This window comes from Eschrichtius robustus, chromosome 17, assembly GCF_028021215.1.
Source record: "Eschrichtius robustus isolate mEscRob2 chromosome 17, mEscRob2.pri, whole genome shotgun sequence".
NCBI lineage: Eukaryota > Metazoa > Chordata > Mammalia > Artiodactyla > Eschrichtiidae > Eschrichtius > Eschrichtius robustus.
In genome coordinates this window covers 57,413,724-57,427,260 of record NC_090840.1, presented here as the reverse complement: position 1 = coordinate 57,427,260, position 13,537 = coordinate 57,413,724, and the positions used below count along the sequence as shown (strand labels likewise).

The 13,537-nt window shown below is 34.2% G+C and overlaps 1 protein-coding gene across 1 annotated transcript in view; it reads left to right on the top strand.

The window, feature by feature from the left end:
- Positions 1–13,537, top strand: part of EIF3E (eukaryotic translation initiation factor 3 subunit E) — a 48,407-nt gene that overhangs the window by 20,541 nt on the left and 14,329 nt on the right. Inside the window, exons 8-10 of the mRNA XM_068525452.1 lie at positions 9,204–9,330; positions 10,160–10,261; positions 11,569–11,678. Of these exons, the coding sequence (XP_068381553.1) occupies positions 9,204–9,330; positions 10,160–10,261; positions 11,569–11,678 (339 nt within the window). The remainder of the gene's footprint in view (positions 1–9,203; positions 9,331–10,159; positions 10,262–11,568; positions 11,679–13,537) is intronic.

Here is a 13,537-nt window from a genome sequence, read left to right as displayed (position 1 = left end):
TTTGCAGTTACATATGTATCCAGAAAGGAACATTAAATTCAACTGATTTTTTAAAAATATTTTTAAGTAATGAAAGGAAGTATACAAACAAGGAAAGTAAAAATATTCAAGCCCACTGTAAAAATTCTGTAATACAAATAAGGGGAAACAGTGTGGATTAATTCCTGACAACCTTATGGCTTATATGAAATCAAAACAATATATTTAATTCGTTAGTAGAATCATTTATTATAGATATTAGAAATAGAAAGGTAGTTCAGCTGAGATTGCAGAAAATTTTGTTAAAGATAAAATAACAAACTTTTATAAAGGAAAATAATGCAAAAAGTAGATTTGTTTCTTAAATTTTAAAGTAAGGTAAAGGTTCATGGTCATAGAAATATAATTAAAATAACAACTTAGAATTAAGACAGTTAATTATCAAGCTGCATTCTACAAGTAGGCTTAATGCCTTCATTTGCATTTCCATGGTTCATATACAAAAAAGACAATACCGTACGCCATTAAAAATCTCTGAATAAATTTTTAAAACTAGAAATTTTATAGCATGTACTTTGCGGACACAAAACAGTAAAACTAGGAATTATTAAAAGTTTTATAAGTAACTGAATCAAAGAAGAGATTAAATGCTGATAATTATGAAATACCTGCCAAAGCAGCACTCAGAAATTAATTCATAGCTTTGAGTACTTGTTCAACTTTTAAAACCTTGAGTAAAAGTACAGAAAAACGCAACAAAGGCACTGAAAATAAAATTAGCAATATATTAGTAAACGTTGAAATTACTAATTTTGGAGCATTAAAAGAACTAGGTGTACATGGGGAGATATTCTGCATCCAATTTTGTGAGGCAAATAGGACCAGCACTATTAGAACATTCAGTAAGATCCTCTTACCCCCTCCAAGACCCAAATCAGATATACACACTGAGAAGAAAAAAATATTGTATGTTGAGAAGAAAAAAATACTGACATCAGAATTATCTTTGGCAATATTATTGTTACTGGTGAATGGTTCTTAAACTTTTTGGTCATGAAACTCTTTTACACTATTAAGAGTTTTTGAGTGTAGTTTCATACATGTTGGCTAAATTTATTGATATATACTGTATTAGAAATTAAAACTAAGAAATTCTAAAATATATTTATTAATTGACAAATAGTAAATTGATTATAGTTATATATATTTTTATGAAAAATAACTTTAAAAAACCAAATTTAGTGATGAGTGGCATTGTTTTACATTTTTGCAGACCTTTACATTTCTGGCTTAATTGACAGCTAGATTTTCATGTTTGCTTTCATATCTGATTTTCATTCAGTCTGTTGTGATATGTCATTTTGTTTGAAGGATAAGAAGAAAACCAAGCCTCACACATACATGTAGTTGGGAAAGAGAGGTGTTTTAATAGCCTTTTCAGATAATTGTGAATATCCTTTTTTGATCATACACCAGAACTAAACAAGTAGTAATTTCTTAAAAAGTACTGAAAAGCGGGATTTGAAACCGTATCATTCAGTTTTTTGGATTCTAAAGTATACTAGAATTCTAAACTATATTGGTTGATTTTGCAATTTAAATGGATCTTTTACCCATGCATGATTTTATGACCGTATGCATTGATTGATTGGGAAATACTGGTTCAGGGAGTTATGCAGGTATTCCAACATATACAGCACCATTATACAACACCAAAAAAATCACATTCATTAATTTCAGTACTAAACCCATTAGAAAAGGCTTTTCAAGTATTGGAAAGTAGTCAAACTCTTGATGACAGATACAAATTTTCCAAAATTTTACCCTTTTTTTGCAAGCTCTGATTTTTATCATTTGTTTTTATTGAAGGATAGGCTCAACTTTATTATCTGGAAAATGTCTGCCAAATACTCAAGTCTGAATGGCTTTGGTTTGACTGTCATTCTTTCAAGTAAAAATAGTGTTCTGTGAGAAAAGCAGCTGGTTCACCTTGCAACTCAATCATTGAACATGTACTTTTCCTTAAGACAACCATGGCACTGTAGTGTACAGCAGAAGATCTTTTACACACTTCCCATTTTAGTCATACAGAATATTAAAAAGATAAGTATGCACGGGTTGAAATTTTTGAAAATTAATAATTTGTACTGCCTAATCAAAGATATAGTTGAAATTGGCATTTTTTTTAACTGTAAGAGTGTGGTTATTAATAACAGTGACTAGTATAGTATGATGCCACTACCGTGATTTGTGCTAAGGTACTAGATGGTTTCATTTTTTGTTTACAATTCAGTGATTTTTAGTTACTTTACCAAGTGGTGCAGCCATCACCATAAATCAATTTTTGAACATTTTCATCCTCCCAATAAGAACCCTGATGCCATTTGGACTATTTTTTTTTTAAACAGAAGTAACCTGTTTGCAAAATGTGAAAAAGAAAACTCAGTAGTATTACAGTTTTAAAATTTCACCAAAGTATGGTGCTTACCATTTTCACTTGCCATAGGGTCAGGTTGCCATCATATTTTCTTCCTCATTAGTAATGTCTTAATGACTTATTCTGATTTTTTGCTTGATTCTAACTTTTTTCACGTGAGAATACACCCAGTTGGCTTGACAGATCATTGTTTCAGCCATTTTCCTAGGTTGCATATTCTTTAAGTAGAATAGCTTCTAGTAAGTAGTGTGTAATTTGCATTTGTATGTCTACAGTCAGTATGCATTTTTCGATTGTCTCTGATAGGTAGTAGGTATTAATGGAGAAAGTATCATTTTTCTGTTTTTGATTTCCAGTAGCACAGGAATACAATTTAATGTGGTTCATTGAGTGTATGTTAAATTGATAGTTTATATAGATTGTGATTTCAGGCTTTTTTTAAAATACGAAAGTACTGTGGAGATAATTTATACTTTTGTCCTTGATGTGAAAGTTTAGATGCCAGTGCAGGTTAAGTCTCTTACATCATATATATTATCATTTCTGCCATAATTTATTCTGAATCTAAAATGGAGATGATTTACACATTTGAAAAATGTTGAACTTTTAAATGTAATATAATATGTAAGATAAAGTATCAAGTGTAAGCTAGAACAGTGTTCGTAGGCTATTAGAGATGAGGCTTTGCCACCAAATGTAGATGCTATTAGGGAGAAGAATACATTTGTAATACAATGCCCTAGTTACTCTCCAGTTGTAAAAAGAAAGATTCAAAGTTCAGTTAGCAAAAGAATGTTTAATTTGTTTTCTAAATAAAGATATCATAAATATCCTAAGAAATTTCAAGTTTTACTGTTAACAGTCAACTAGGTCATGTCTAGAATTTGTCCTGATATACCCTCTGGCTTTATTTTTCCTAAACTTTCTAATTGTTCCTGATAAGAAAACTTTTTCATGCAGGTGTTTCACCTGCTTTAGCTCAGGATGATCTCTAAAAATCCATCCTCTGCAGTTCTACTAAGTCTTGCCTTTTTGATTTTTTTAGCCTTTCTGGAAGTACCTTTCTCTTTTTTGTACCAATTCAAAGCCTGCCTGTTTTTCAAGCTCCAGCTCAGGTTTACTTCTACATGAGGTCCTGTATATTGTGCCTACCTTATATTGATAATTTGGAATTTAATTATTTACTGTCTTTTTTAAAAAACTTATAATTGCCTTATCTCCCTAACTAGATTATAAGCATATTTGGGAGCAGAATTTTTATTCTTTATGTCCTTATAGTATCCCCCATATAATACTTAAATATTTTTTATTTGGTGGCATATTTTGTCTTATCCTTTGATTTCTAAATGTTCTGACTTACAATTAGAAAATACTGTAGAAAAAACTTCCATAAAATTGTACAATTAGAGCAGGGCTGTGCTGGAGGAAAAATAAACATTTTTACTTAACCATCATGAAATTACACTTCCAAACACAATAAATACTGAGGCTCTTATTTAAAGGAAAAATTAATTTTAAGTTAGATTTCAAAAATAGGGGAGGTATAGCCTCCTTTCTTACCTAATTTATAATCCAAACAAATAACATAACAAGTAGTTTAAGAACCTACTTAACTAAATACAGATGTATTGTGCATGCTAAACACACTGTAAGTATATAACACTTATCAGTGAGACCTGGAGAAGTTAGAGTCCAGTGAAGATGAAAATTGATTTGACTTTTAAATTTTGATTGATAGAGAGGAAAGGAGATGGATGCTAAAAAAGAGAAGTAGAACAAAAGAGCACAGTGGTTATGTACAGGCTGTTAAATAACCATATCTATGATTTTGCTTTTGTTCGAACTAAATATATAATTACTGATCCTACAAGAGTGTGAACTAAGGTAACGTCCCCAGAATCACCCTTAATCCCCACTCCCTTCCTTTATATATTGATCTGTATACATAACATACATATATACATACATACATAGGAAGGATCACTTCTGCCCTAGCATGTTTCGAAGTCAGCCGTGGTAATGCTGTATGCCAGGAGTCTGCAAACTATGGACCATGGGCTAAAATGTCTTGTGGCCCACTGCCTTTTTTCTTATGGCCTGCAATCTAAGAATGGCTTTTACATTTTAAATGGTTGGGAAAAAAATGAAAAGAATAATATTTTGCAATGTGAAAATTATATGACATTACAGTTTTAGTGTCCATAAATTTTTATTGGAACACACATTTATATATGTATGTATCTACACACACGCACACACACACATCTTTGGCTGCTTTTGGATTGTAATGGCAGAGTTGAATTGTTGTGACAGAGATCATATGTTATTGCACTCTCCCTGCCTCACTCTGCTACTCAGTGCTCTTTGAATCCCAGTGATGCTGCCCTTGTACCTGGACAAAGTTTCAAGTGCCATGTGTATAACTATACTGCAACATTTTACTTTTAGAAAAGTAGACTCAAATGTGCTTAAATTTTTTTTTTTATAAATGTATTAATTTATTTATTTTTGGCTGCGTTGGGTCTTTGTTGCTGTGTGCAGGCTTTCTCTAGTTGCGGCAAGCGAGGGCTACCCTTGCAGTGCACGGGCTTCTCATTGTGGTGACTTCTCTTGTTGCATGGTACGGGCTCTAAGTGCGCGGGCTTCAGTAGTTGTAGCTCACAGGCTCTAGAGCGCAGGCTCAGTAGTTGTGGTGCACGGGCTTAGTTGCTCCACGGCATGTGGGATCTTCCCCGACCAGGGCTCGAACCTGTGTCCCCTGCATTGGCAGGCGGATTCTTAACCACTGCACCACCAGGGAAGTACCAAATGTGCTTAAATTGTAAGGCGCAGTGCAGTGGGAATTATTTTGTTTCAAATTAGAAAGCAAAGCATTGAACTGACAACGTAGATATGCTAAGAGGTTACAGTATACATCTACATAACCAGACTGTAAGCACTCATTACAATATTCCCAACTGATTACAAAGCAACTGTCAGAAAAATTAGGAAATTTAAAACAGAATATCTCATCACAGCAGAATTTCCTCACAAAAATTAATGAAAATGAGGCTTCAACCAAAGTAAGTTTCTGAGCGGCTCTTTTGTTAACCAGGTAAGGAAAGCCATTTACCAGTGGTGATTTTGTTAAATTCTGTTCAGTTGCAGTGGCCAAAGAGATATGTCCAGAAAAAATGAACTTGTTTAAAACTTTTAGCCTATTGGTGAGAACAGCTCCTCAGAATTGAAGATATTGGGAGCAACATCAGTAGTCAATTAAAAAATAAAGTATATGATTTTTAGTGGTTTTCCTGGGCTCTTGATGAGTTGAGAGATGTTTACCAATATGGCTAGTTGTTGGCTTGAGGAGTCAGTGATGGATTTGAAGTGACTGCAGAACATGCCTCTATGAATGGTCTGTGGAACAACTACAGGTGAAAATGTTTGCAAAGTTGAGGAAACACTAATTTAGTACAGCCTGAAGTGGAATCTGCTAAGATGTGTTAAAACTTTTGGTGGCAAATATGTGTGGAGGAGAAAAATGCTTATTAGTTGGACAGATTTACAAAGCTTGTGAAAATGTGAGGTGTTCACAGCCTATAGTTATCCACTGCCTTATTCATTTCCAGGTACTTTGTGGAAAATTCTTGAATCCATGGTGTATTACTGAACCATTAGTGTCAACAGTGAACTTCATTTGCTATCGTAGACTTAACTGTTCTCAGTCCATGAATTTTTGTCAGATCAATAGAGTATCTTGATTTTTCCTGCTACCACAGTGATAGGATGGCTTTGCAGTGGCAGAGTTTTATTGTGACTTTTTTGAGGTTGGGGCAAGATTGAAATTTTCCTGAACAAAAAATTGCCCTCAACCACTATTATCAAGCCATGAATGGCTCTGGAAGTTAAGCTATAGACTTGATAATGTTTCTTAATTCAACCTAAAATTACAAATCAGAACAGTACTTATATGCAAAACTTATACTCTAGTAGTCACTTTGATAATGCCTAACATAGCATGGATCTTATGTCCAGCTGCTTTATACATTTTCCATTCTTTCAAAAGTTAAAAGAAGAAATGAGACCCTCATTCCCACACAGATTTGTAGTGGACACGTTTTTTGGGCTCAAGTTACAATTCCAGAAAGTTTTAGACCTCATTGTAAGTATTGGGTTGGCCAAGAAGTTCATTCGAGTTTTTCTGTAAGATCTTACAGAAAAACTGAACCTTTTTGCCAACCCAATACAAAGGAAATTTCTGTATTTGAAAATTCATTTAACTGTGCAATTGAAACAGAATCAGTTTATCTGCAGTGTAATGATATGCTAAAAGGCAGTATCAAAAGAACGTAACAATTCTGTAAAAGCCTTCCATAAAAGCCTTCCAAGTGATAAATATGCTCAATTAAAATCTTATCAATTGATATCAGAGGTCAAATATGTAAACTCTCATTACAGATCAGCATTAACAGATAAACATTTGCAGTAAATTTTAGTGTTAGGGATCTCTAACTTTGAACACAATTAAGCAAAGTTACCCTATTAAAGGAATTTTATTCTTCTCATTAGTAGACCTGAATTATAAAAAATCATAGTCAACTATTATAGTTTGCGTTTTGTCAGTAAAATATTTTGGAAATTTGTTTTCTTGTTATTTAGGTTATTTAGGTACCTGATTAATATTCTCAATCTTGCCTCTTGACCTGCAAACCTAAAATATTCATTATCTGGCCCTTTACAAAAATTTTGCTAACCCCTGTCATATACTCACATAAGAGAGATGATTTTCTAAGGAAGTCATTCTCCAATAAAAACAGTGAAGTTACACATGGTGCAATGATACAGAGAAAGGATAAGTAAAAATAAATGTTTAACATCATATAAAATAAACTTACAGTTTTTTATTTTGTATGGATAAATCTATGACTGAGTTTCATAAATGCCTACTAAAATTACCTACTTCCAAACTGATTAAGAACACCAGTCATGCTCTGCTGTACATGATGTCTCTGATAAGAGTATTGAGGCAGTCACTTGTACTGAGTGAACATTGCATTTAAAATTTTCTGCCTAAAACTCAGGCTTAGTTTTTCAGATAATGAAACTTTTAGCTGATTTGTGTAGTTATCTTTTCTTAGAAATTGTTTTATTCTTAAGTGAGTGTTGATTATTTTTATACCTTACCTTTTTTAGAGGAAATTTAGGGAGGGCTAAGTGGGACTAGATTTTATTTAAATGTTAGGTTGCTATCAGATTCTAGGGTCCTCTAAAGAGTTCAAACAGCATTTTATGGGGAATCTGCAACATGACAAAGTATAAAGATTTATTAACATTACAGTCTGGGAGAACTTGGAAGATAAGGTATCTGAGCTGGACCTTGAAGGATGGCTAGAATTTAGGCCTTCAGAGGGATGTGTTTGGGAGAGCAGTCCATATGGAGTGAGTTTTAAGAAGTGAGGGAAGCAAGAAGCAGTCAATGGTGGTGTGGTGGGAGATGGATCTGGATGGGTACTTTGGGACTTGAAGATTTAACTAAGAGAAATGGACTTTATTGACAAATGTTTCCAAGCTTGGCATAGTACCTGGTGCTCAGAGGTTCTTACTGGATAAAAATTGGGGAGCTATATCAGGAAATTGAGCAGGAGAAATACAGGATAAACACTGAATGACAGAGGGTAGCCAGCTGGGGATCATCAAAATAGTTTCCAGTCTTTCATCCCCTGAAATTATTTTTTTAATTCTTTAATTTGTGTTGAGTGCCTGATTCTCTAATTGAGTAGTGTTTTTTTGCACATAGGTTTTCACACATTTGTTCTTCTAGGGAAATGAAATCTTTCGAAACAGACTGACAGTATGTATAAGGGCCTTGCAAAATCCTCTTACTCAACAATGGTAATAGGATTATTTACCTCTTAAGTGAGTCTGTCATCTCACTCCAAATTGGGAAATACCAGCTGGCATTCTCATCATTTAGACTTTTTCTTGGAGGAGATGGCCCATACAGCAGGGGTCCCCAACTCCCAGGCTGCAGACTGGTACCCGTCCTCAGCCTGTTAGGAACTGGGCTGCACAGCAGGAGGTGAGCGGCAGGCTAGCAAGCAAAGCTTCATCTGCCGCTCCCCATCACTCCCGATCGCTCGCACGCTCGCATTACCGCCTGAACCCTCCCCACGATCGAGCACATTACTACCTGAACCACACCAACTCCCCCCCCGCCCCCCTCCCATGGAAAAATTGTCTTCCACAAAACTGGTCCCTGGTGCCAAAAAGGTTGTGAACCGCTGCTTTATAGTATTCATTCTTAAGTTTTTGCAATCCTAGTCTTCTGAAACAGTGCAATCTAATGGGCTGCTCAAGTGTTTTATTTTTATTTTTTTATAACTTTATTTTTTTAATATTTGGCTGTGTTGAGTCTTCTTTGTTGCGCACAGGCTTTCTCTAGTTGCGGCGAGTGGGGGCTACTCTTTGTTGCGGTGCTTGGGCTTCTCATTGTGGTGGCTTCTCTTGTGGAGCACGGGTTCTGGGCACGCAGGCTCCAGTAGTTGTGGCACATGGGCTCACTAGTTGTGGCTCGCAGGCTCTAGAGCGCAGGCTCAGTAGTTGTGACACACGGGCTTAGTTGCTCCACGGTATGTGGGATCTTCCCTGACCAGGGCTCGAACCTGTGTCCCCTGCATTGGCAGGCGGATTCTTAACCAGTGCACCACCAGGGAAGCCCCAAGTGTTTTTTTTCAATCACAGGTGATTATAGATCTAAAAAAACTGGGTAAGTTATTAATATTAAGTAATTTTTATATTTTTACCTTAGGTATCTTAATGCAATTCAGACAATGTGTCCACATATTCTCCGCTATTTGACCACAGCAGTCATAACAAACAAAGATGTCCGAAAACGCCGGCAAGTGCTAAAAGATCTGGTCAAAGTTATTCAACAGGTAAAAACTAAAATCTTTATTGATTTTTAAAATGTGCCTAAACTTTAAGTCTAACCTCTTTTTCTGAAAAAGTAGAACTCTTAGTTCTTAAGGTAAAAATGTTTAAAAATAGGAGGGAAGTATACATGAAGAGAAAAGAGCCCAAGAACCCCAAATGGGCGTATACTACTTTAAGTTCATGATATACTTATGGTAGATGTGGTATGAATGAATACTGCTCTCTGCTAGTTAGATACTTAATATGCATTGTGTATTAGTGTTGCTCTTATTGCAAAGGGTGAAGGAGATCTGGAGCTTGGAACTTTTTGTTGGAAGGTCACTACCCACATAGTTCCAGAGTAGTGATCTTTACATAGAATATAATTTTAATAGTCCCCAAGTTGTACAAAAGCTATAGCCCTACTGATTGATTTTTAGTGAATTTCTCAGCAATAACTATGGGTTAAAAAAGAACTTAAACATTTATTTGATCTAAGGATAATTTAAGTACAAAAAGACAGTTTTATTCTGCAGGATATGAATACCCTTTTACTTGGAGAAGTTCATCACTGTTTATTAAGTAAGGGAGACTTTTGGCAGTAGAGGAATTTGAAAGCTTTTGGAATGGTTCTAGGATGAGAATTTAGAGAACTTGGTCTGGAAGGCATTATAAGGTTAAGGTGTGGCCTGCAATCAGGATATGAGCAATTGCTTTGAGAAGATAATACTGGGTAATTTGTTAGAAATTAATGGTAAGGGAGGAGAAAATAGGAAGATTGGGCTATTCTGGGGACAGTCTACTAAACAATGTTGAATCAGATCCAACTTAACCTTTGACTTAATTTTACAGGAGTCTTACACATATAAAGACCCAATTACAGAGTTTGTTGAATGCTTATATGTTAACTTTGACTTTGATGGGGCTCAGAAAAAGCTAAGGGAATGTGAATCAGTAAGTACAAATTTTTACTTACAAATTAATAATATTCTTAAAATTTTGTATATTATAAAAGTTAACCTTGCAGGGTTTTATTAAAGTAATTATATCAGAAATGTTTATTAATCTTAATATGCAGATTATTTAGAAGTGTGCTGGGTTGAAGACATTTTCAATCTTATTGCCTGAGTCTATCCCTTTTGTTAGGACAGTTTGTTAAAACATCGGGACATTATAAATTCACACATAATTTCATGTCTTATCCTGAATGAGTAAATATGTGAAATATTTTATATGTATGGGCAAGATTATATGGAATTTTCCATCACAACTGTAATTCCAGTGTGTTACATAAGCAGGCCTATCTTCAGAATTTTTCTCATGATTGTATTTATCATTTGCTATAAATCAGTCAAGCTAAGAGTGTGAATTTTTTAAGTACAATGTTTTCTGTTAGTTGGTAGAAACTAAAGTTCTGTGAGAGCAACTGAAAGAGTTAGATTTATGGTTTTTTTGAATAACTTAGTTGGCAAGTTTTGAGAAACTAAGAATTTACCTGTTAAAGGCATTTACCAAATCTACAAGTTACTAGCTGTCAGTTTCATTTTTGAACCCAGATATTAGCACAAAAATGGGAAGAGTTTGTTGAAGGACTTAAGATCTTATTTGTCTAAGGAAAAGGAAATTATGTAAGTATACCTTTAGAGGTGATTTTCAAACATTGGACAAAATTAGAATCCATTTTAATAACTTGTGTACTTGCAGTCAAACATGACATTATTAAATATTGGTGTATATTGTAATACTAAGTATCTAGGTCTTGCCAAGGCAGTGGGGCACTTGGTTGCTATTCTTGAAGTTCGAATATTCTCTTCTAAGTATGATACCATCTGTGGAATAGGTGCCACCCTTTGAATTTTTTTCTTTTGTAGATTTTCAAGTCTACTTACTATCACAAAAATATGCATATCTTTAGTCCATTCATAACTATTTTAAATAGCTGGAAATATGTTATCTACAGAGCATTTATGTAGGATAGAGACAGGACAAAGCTGCTTTGTCACAAGATTGCTCAAGTCATCAATGGAACAAGGAAACATTGCAGTTCTTAGCTCTTTTTCCTGTAGCATTCGTTTACTTCTTGGTTAAATTGTTAGAGACTTGAATATAGTGTTCTAGAAAGTGCTGTGGTGTACAACTTGTGATAGATGAGAGAATTATAGTGAATGGAATAATGAGTAAAGCACAAAGTATTTGTGACAAATTTTTCAAAATTGCTTGTCAGCACCGTTAATTTTTTCTTTTATATTTTATACGCATAGGTGCTAGTGAATGATTTCTTCTTGGTGGCTTGTCTTGAGGATTTCATTGAAAATGCCCGTCTCTTCATATTTGAGACTTTTTGTCGCATCCATCAATGTATCAGCATTAAGTAAGAACACTCTGATTTGATTTGTATTTTCTACTTCTAAATTCCTGTAAATTTTCATTTATTGTAAAGTTATACTTAATAGGATTCCAGTTAATTGGATTTTTATTTTATTTCTCTTTGCTTTAGAAGAAAAAGGAAACATTGTCCTAGTAATTTATTAAAAATCCTAGCTTTTGTTTGAATTCCGGGGTGCTACAGTCCTTCTTTATCTTCTTTAGTTTCCATGTGTGTGGGAAAGCATGACTTTTGAAAATGATAACTTCAAGGCAGTATTATGATTGTCAGTTACCTTTTTAAAGAGTTACCTTTTAAAATAATACTATTACACCATTACGTAGGGAGAAAAGAGCAGTGACCAGTTTTAGAATGGTTTTTAACAGGGGTTCAAATAAGGAGTTAGTCCTTAGTAAATTGGAAATGCTGTTGAAAAGACCACATTTGGTAATCATTTCAGTTAATTGAATTTGTTTTATTTAATTATGTATTTGAATTCTCATATAGTAAACTCTTGTGACATCCTAAAATGTTGAAACACGGAAAAATTATGGTGGATTTCAGTTGGAATTTTCTCTTGTGTGAGGAAATTATTAGGAAAAAATTGTGAAACTTACATAACCTATTAGAAACTAATTTTACATATTAGAATTTGAAAAATAACAGTGCTCTTTGGCCACAGATGTAGTCGAACGGTAAATGCTCCTTAATGTTTAAAAACTTACTACTTTTATGTTTGCCTCTTAGGAATTGTATGTAGACCAAAGTTTTTCTTTAGTGCCGTTTGTTTTTGCTAAGGCATCCATAGTTGCTTGCCTAATTTTAGTGGATTGTCACTGAAGTGGTTACTGAGAGTTAGAATTACAGTGTGAGCGTGAGGCTTTTTCTATGGGAGTTGAAGCCTTGACCTGTTTTAGTAGTACTTTAGCTAGCAGACATATAATTTTAAAAATCTGATTCTCTTAAAGAATACATGGAAATTCCTAAAATGTCATTCGTTGTGAAATGCAATATTATGTATATGAGTATACATATTTATGTATACATACATGCAGACAAAATAAGAGCCCCTTCACCTTGTTTAGCTTGTACCTCTATTCAGCTTTCCTCCTGACTCTATGGAACCATACGACTCTGACTCTGTAAACCCAATTTTACAAAACACTGATTCAGTACAACTCCTTTGTTTTGTAACTCCCTGTTTATAGCTGAGAAACTGAAGGCTCAGAGACATTAAGCAGCTTAGGGCTTATTTAATGAAAGAGCCTGAGCTAATAGCTCTCTGACATTCATTGTCTTCACCCTCATTATAAATTCTTTCTTTTTCATTGTGAGCAATTGATATTTTTAGAAACAGCAGATTTAGACTAATTTGTCATTAGTGTATCACTTGAACCAGAGGATAAAGATGGAAACCATAAGACAGTGTTTAATTTTTTTGTGCAAAATCTGTAGAATTTTGATTTTTATTTTACAAAGAGATTCCCTGAAGCAACTGCGAACTTTCTGAGTCACATTTTCTGTGTATGGTATGCTATGCTGTGTAATAAATAGGGCTACTATGCTGTTGCATTTAGGGTGATAATTCCAAAGCACATCAGGATTGAGAACCATTGCATCAGGTCACCAGTTTTTTTTAGGCACATAATTAGAGCATGCTAGGGTAATGAAGTGAAAAACCAGTAATTTAATATTTTTAGTATATAATGAATTAAGAAGGTAGAGGCAGAGCATAAAGTATAGCTTCACGTGAACAAAGAAATAATTCTTTTTAGAATAACAGTGAGATCTCAGGTTGTAAGGTTTAGGGGGTGATGGTGGAGAGTATGTGGCCAATAGGCTCAGTCCAGGGAGCTATGCTTCTT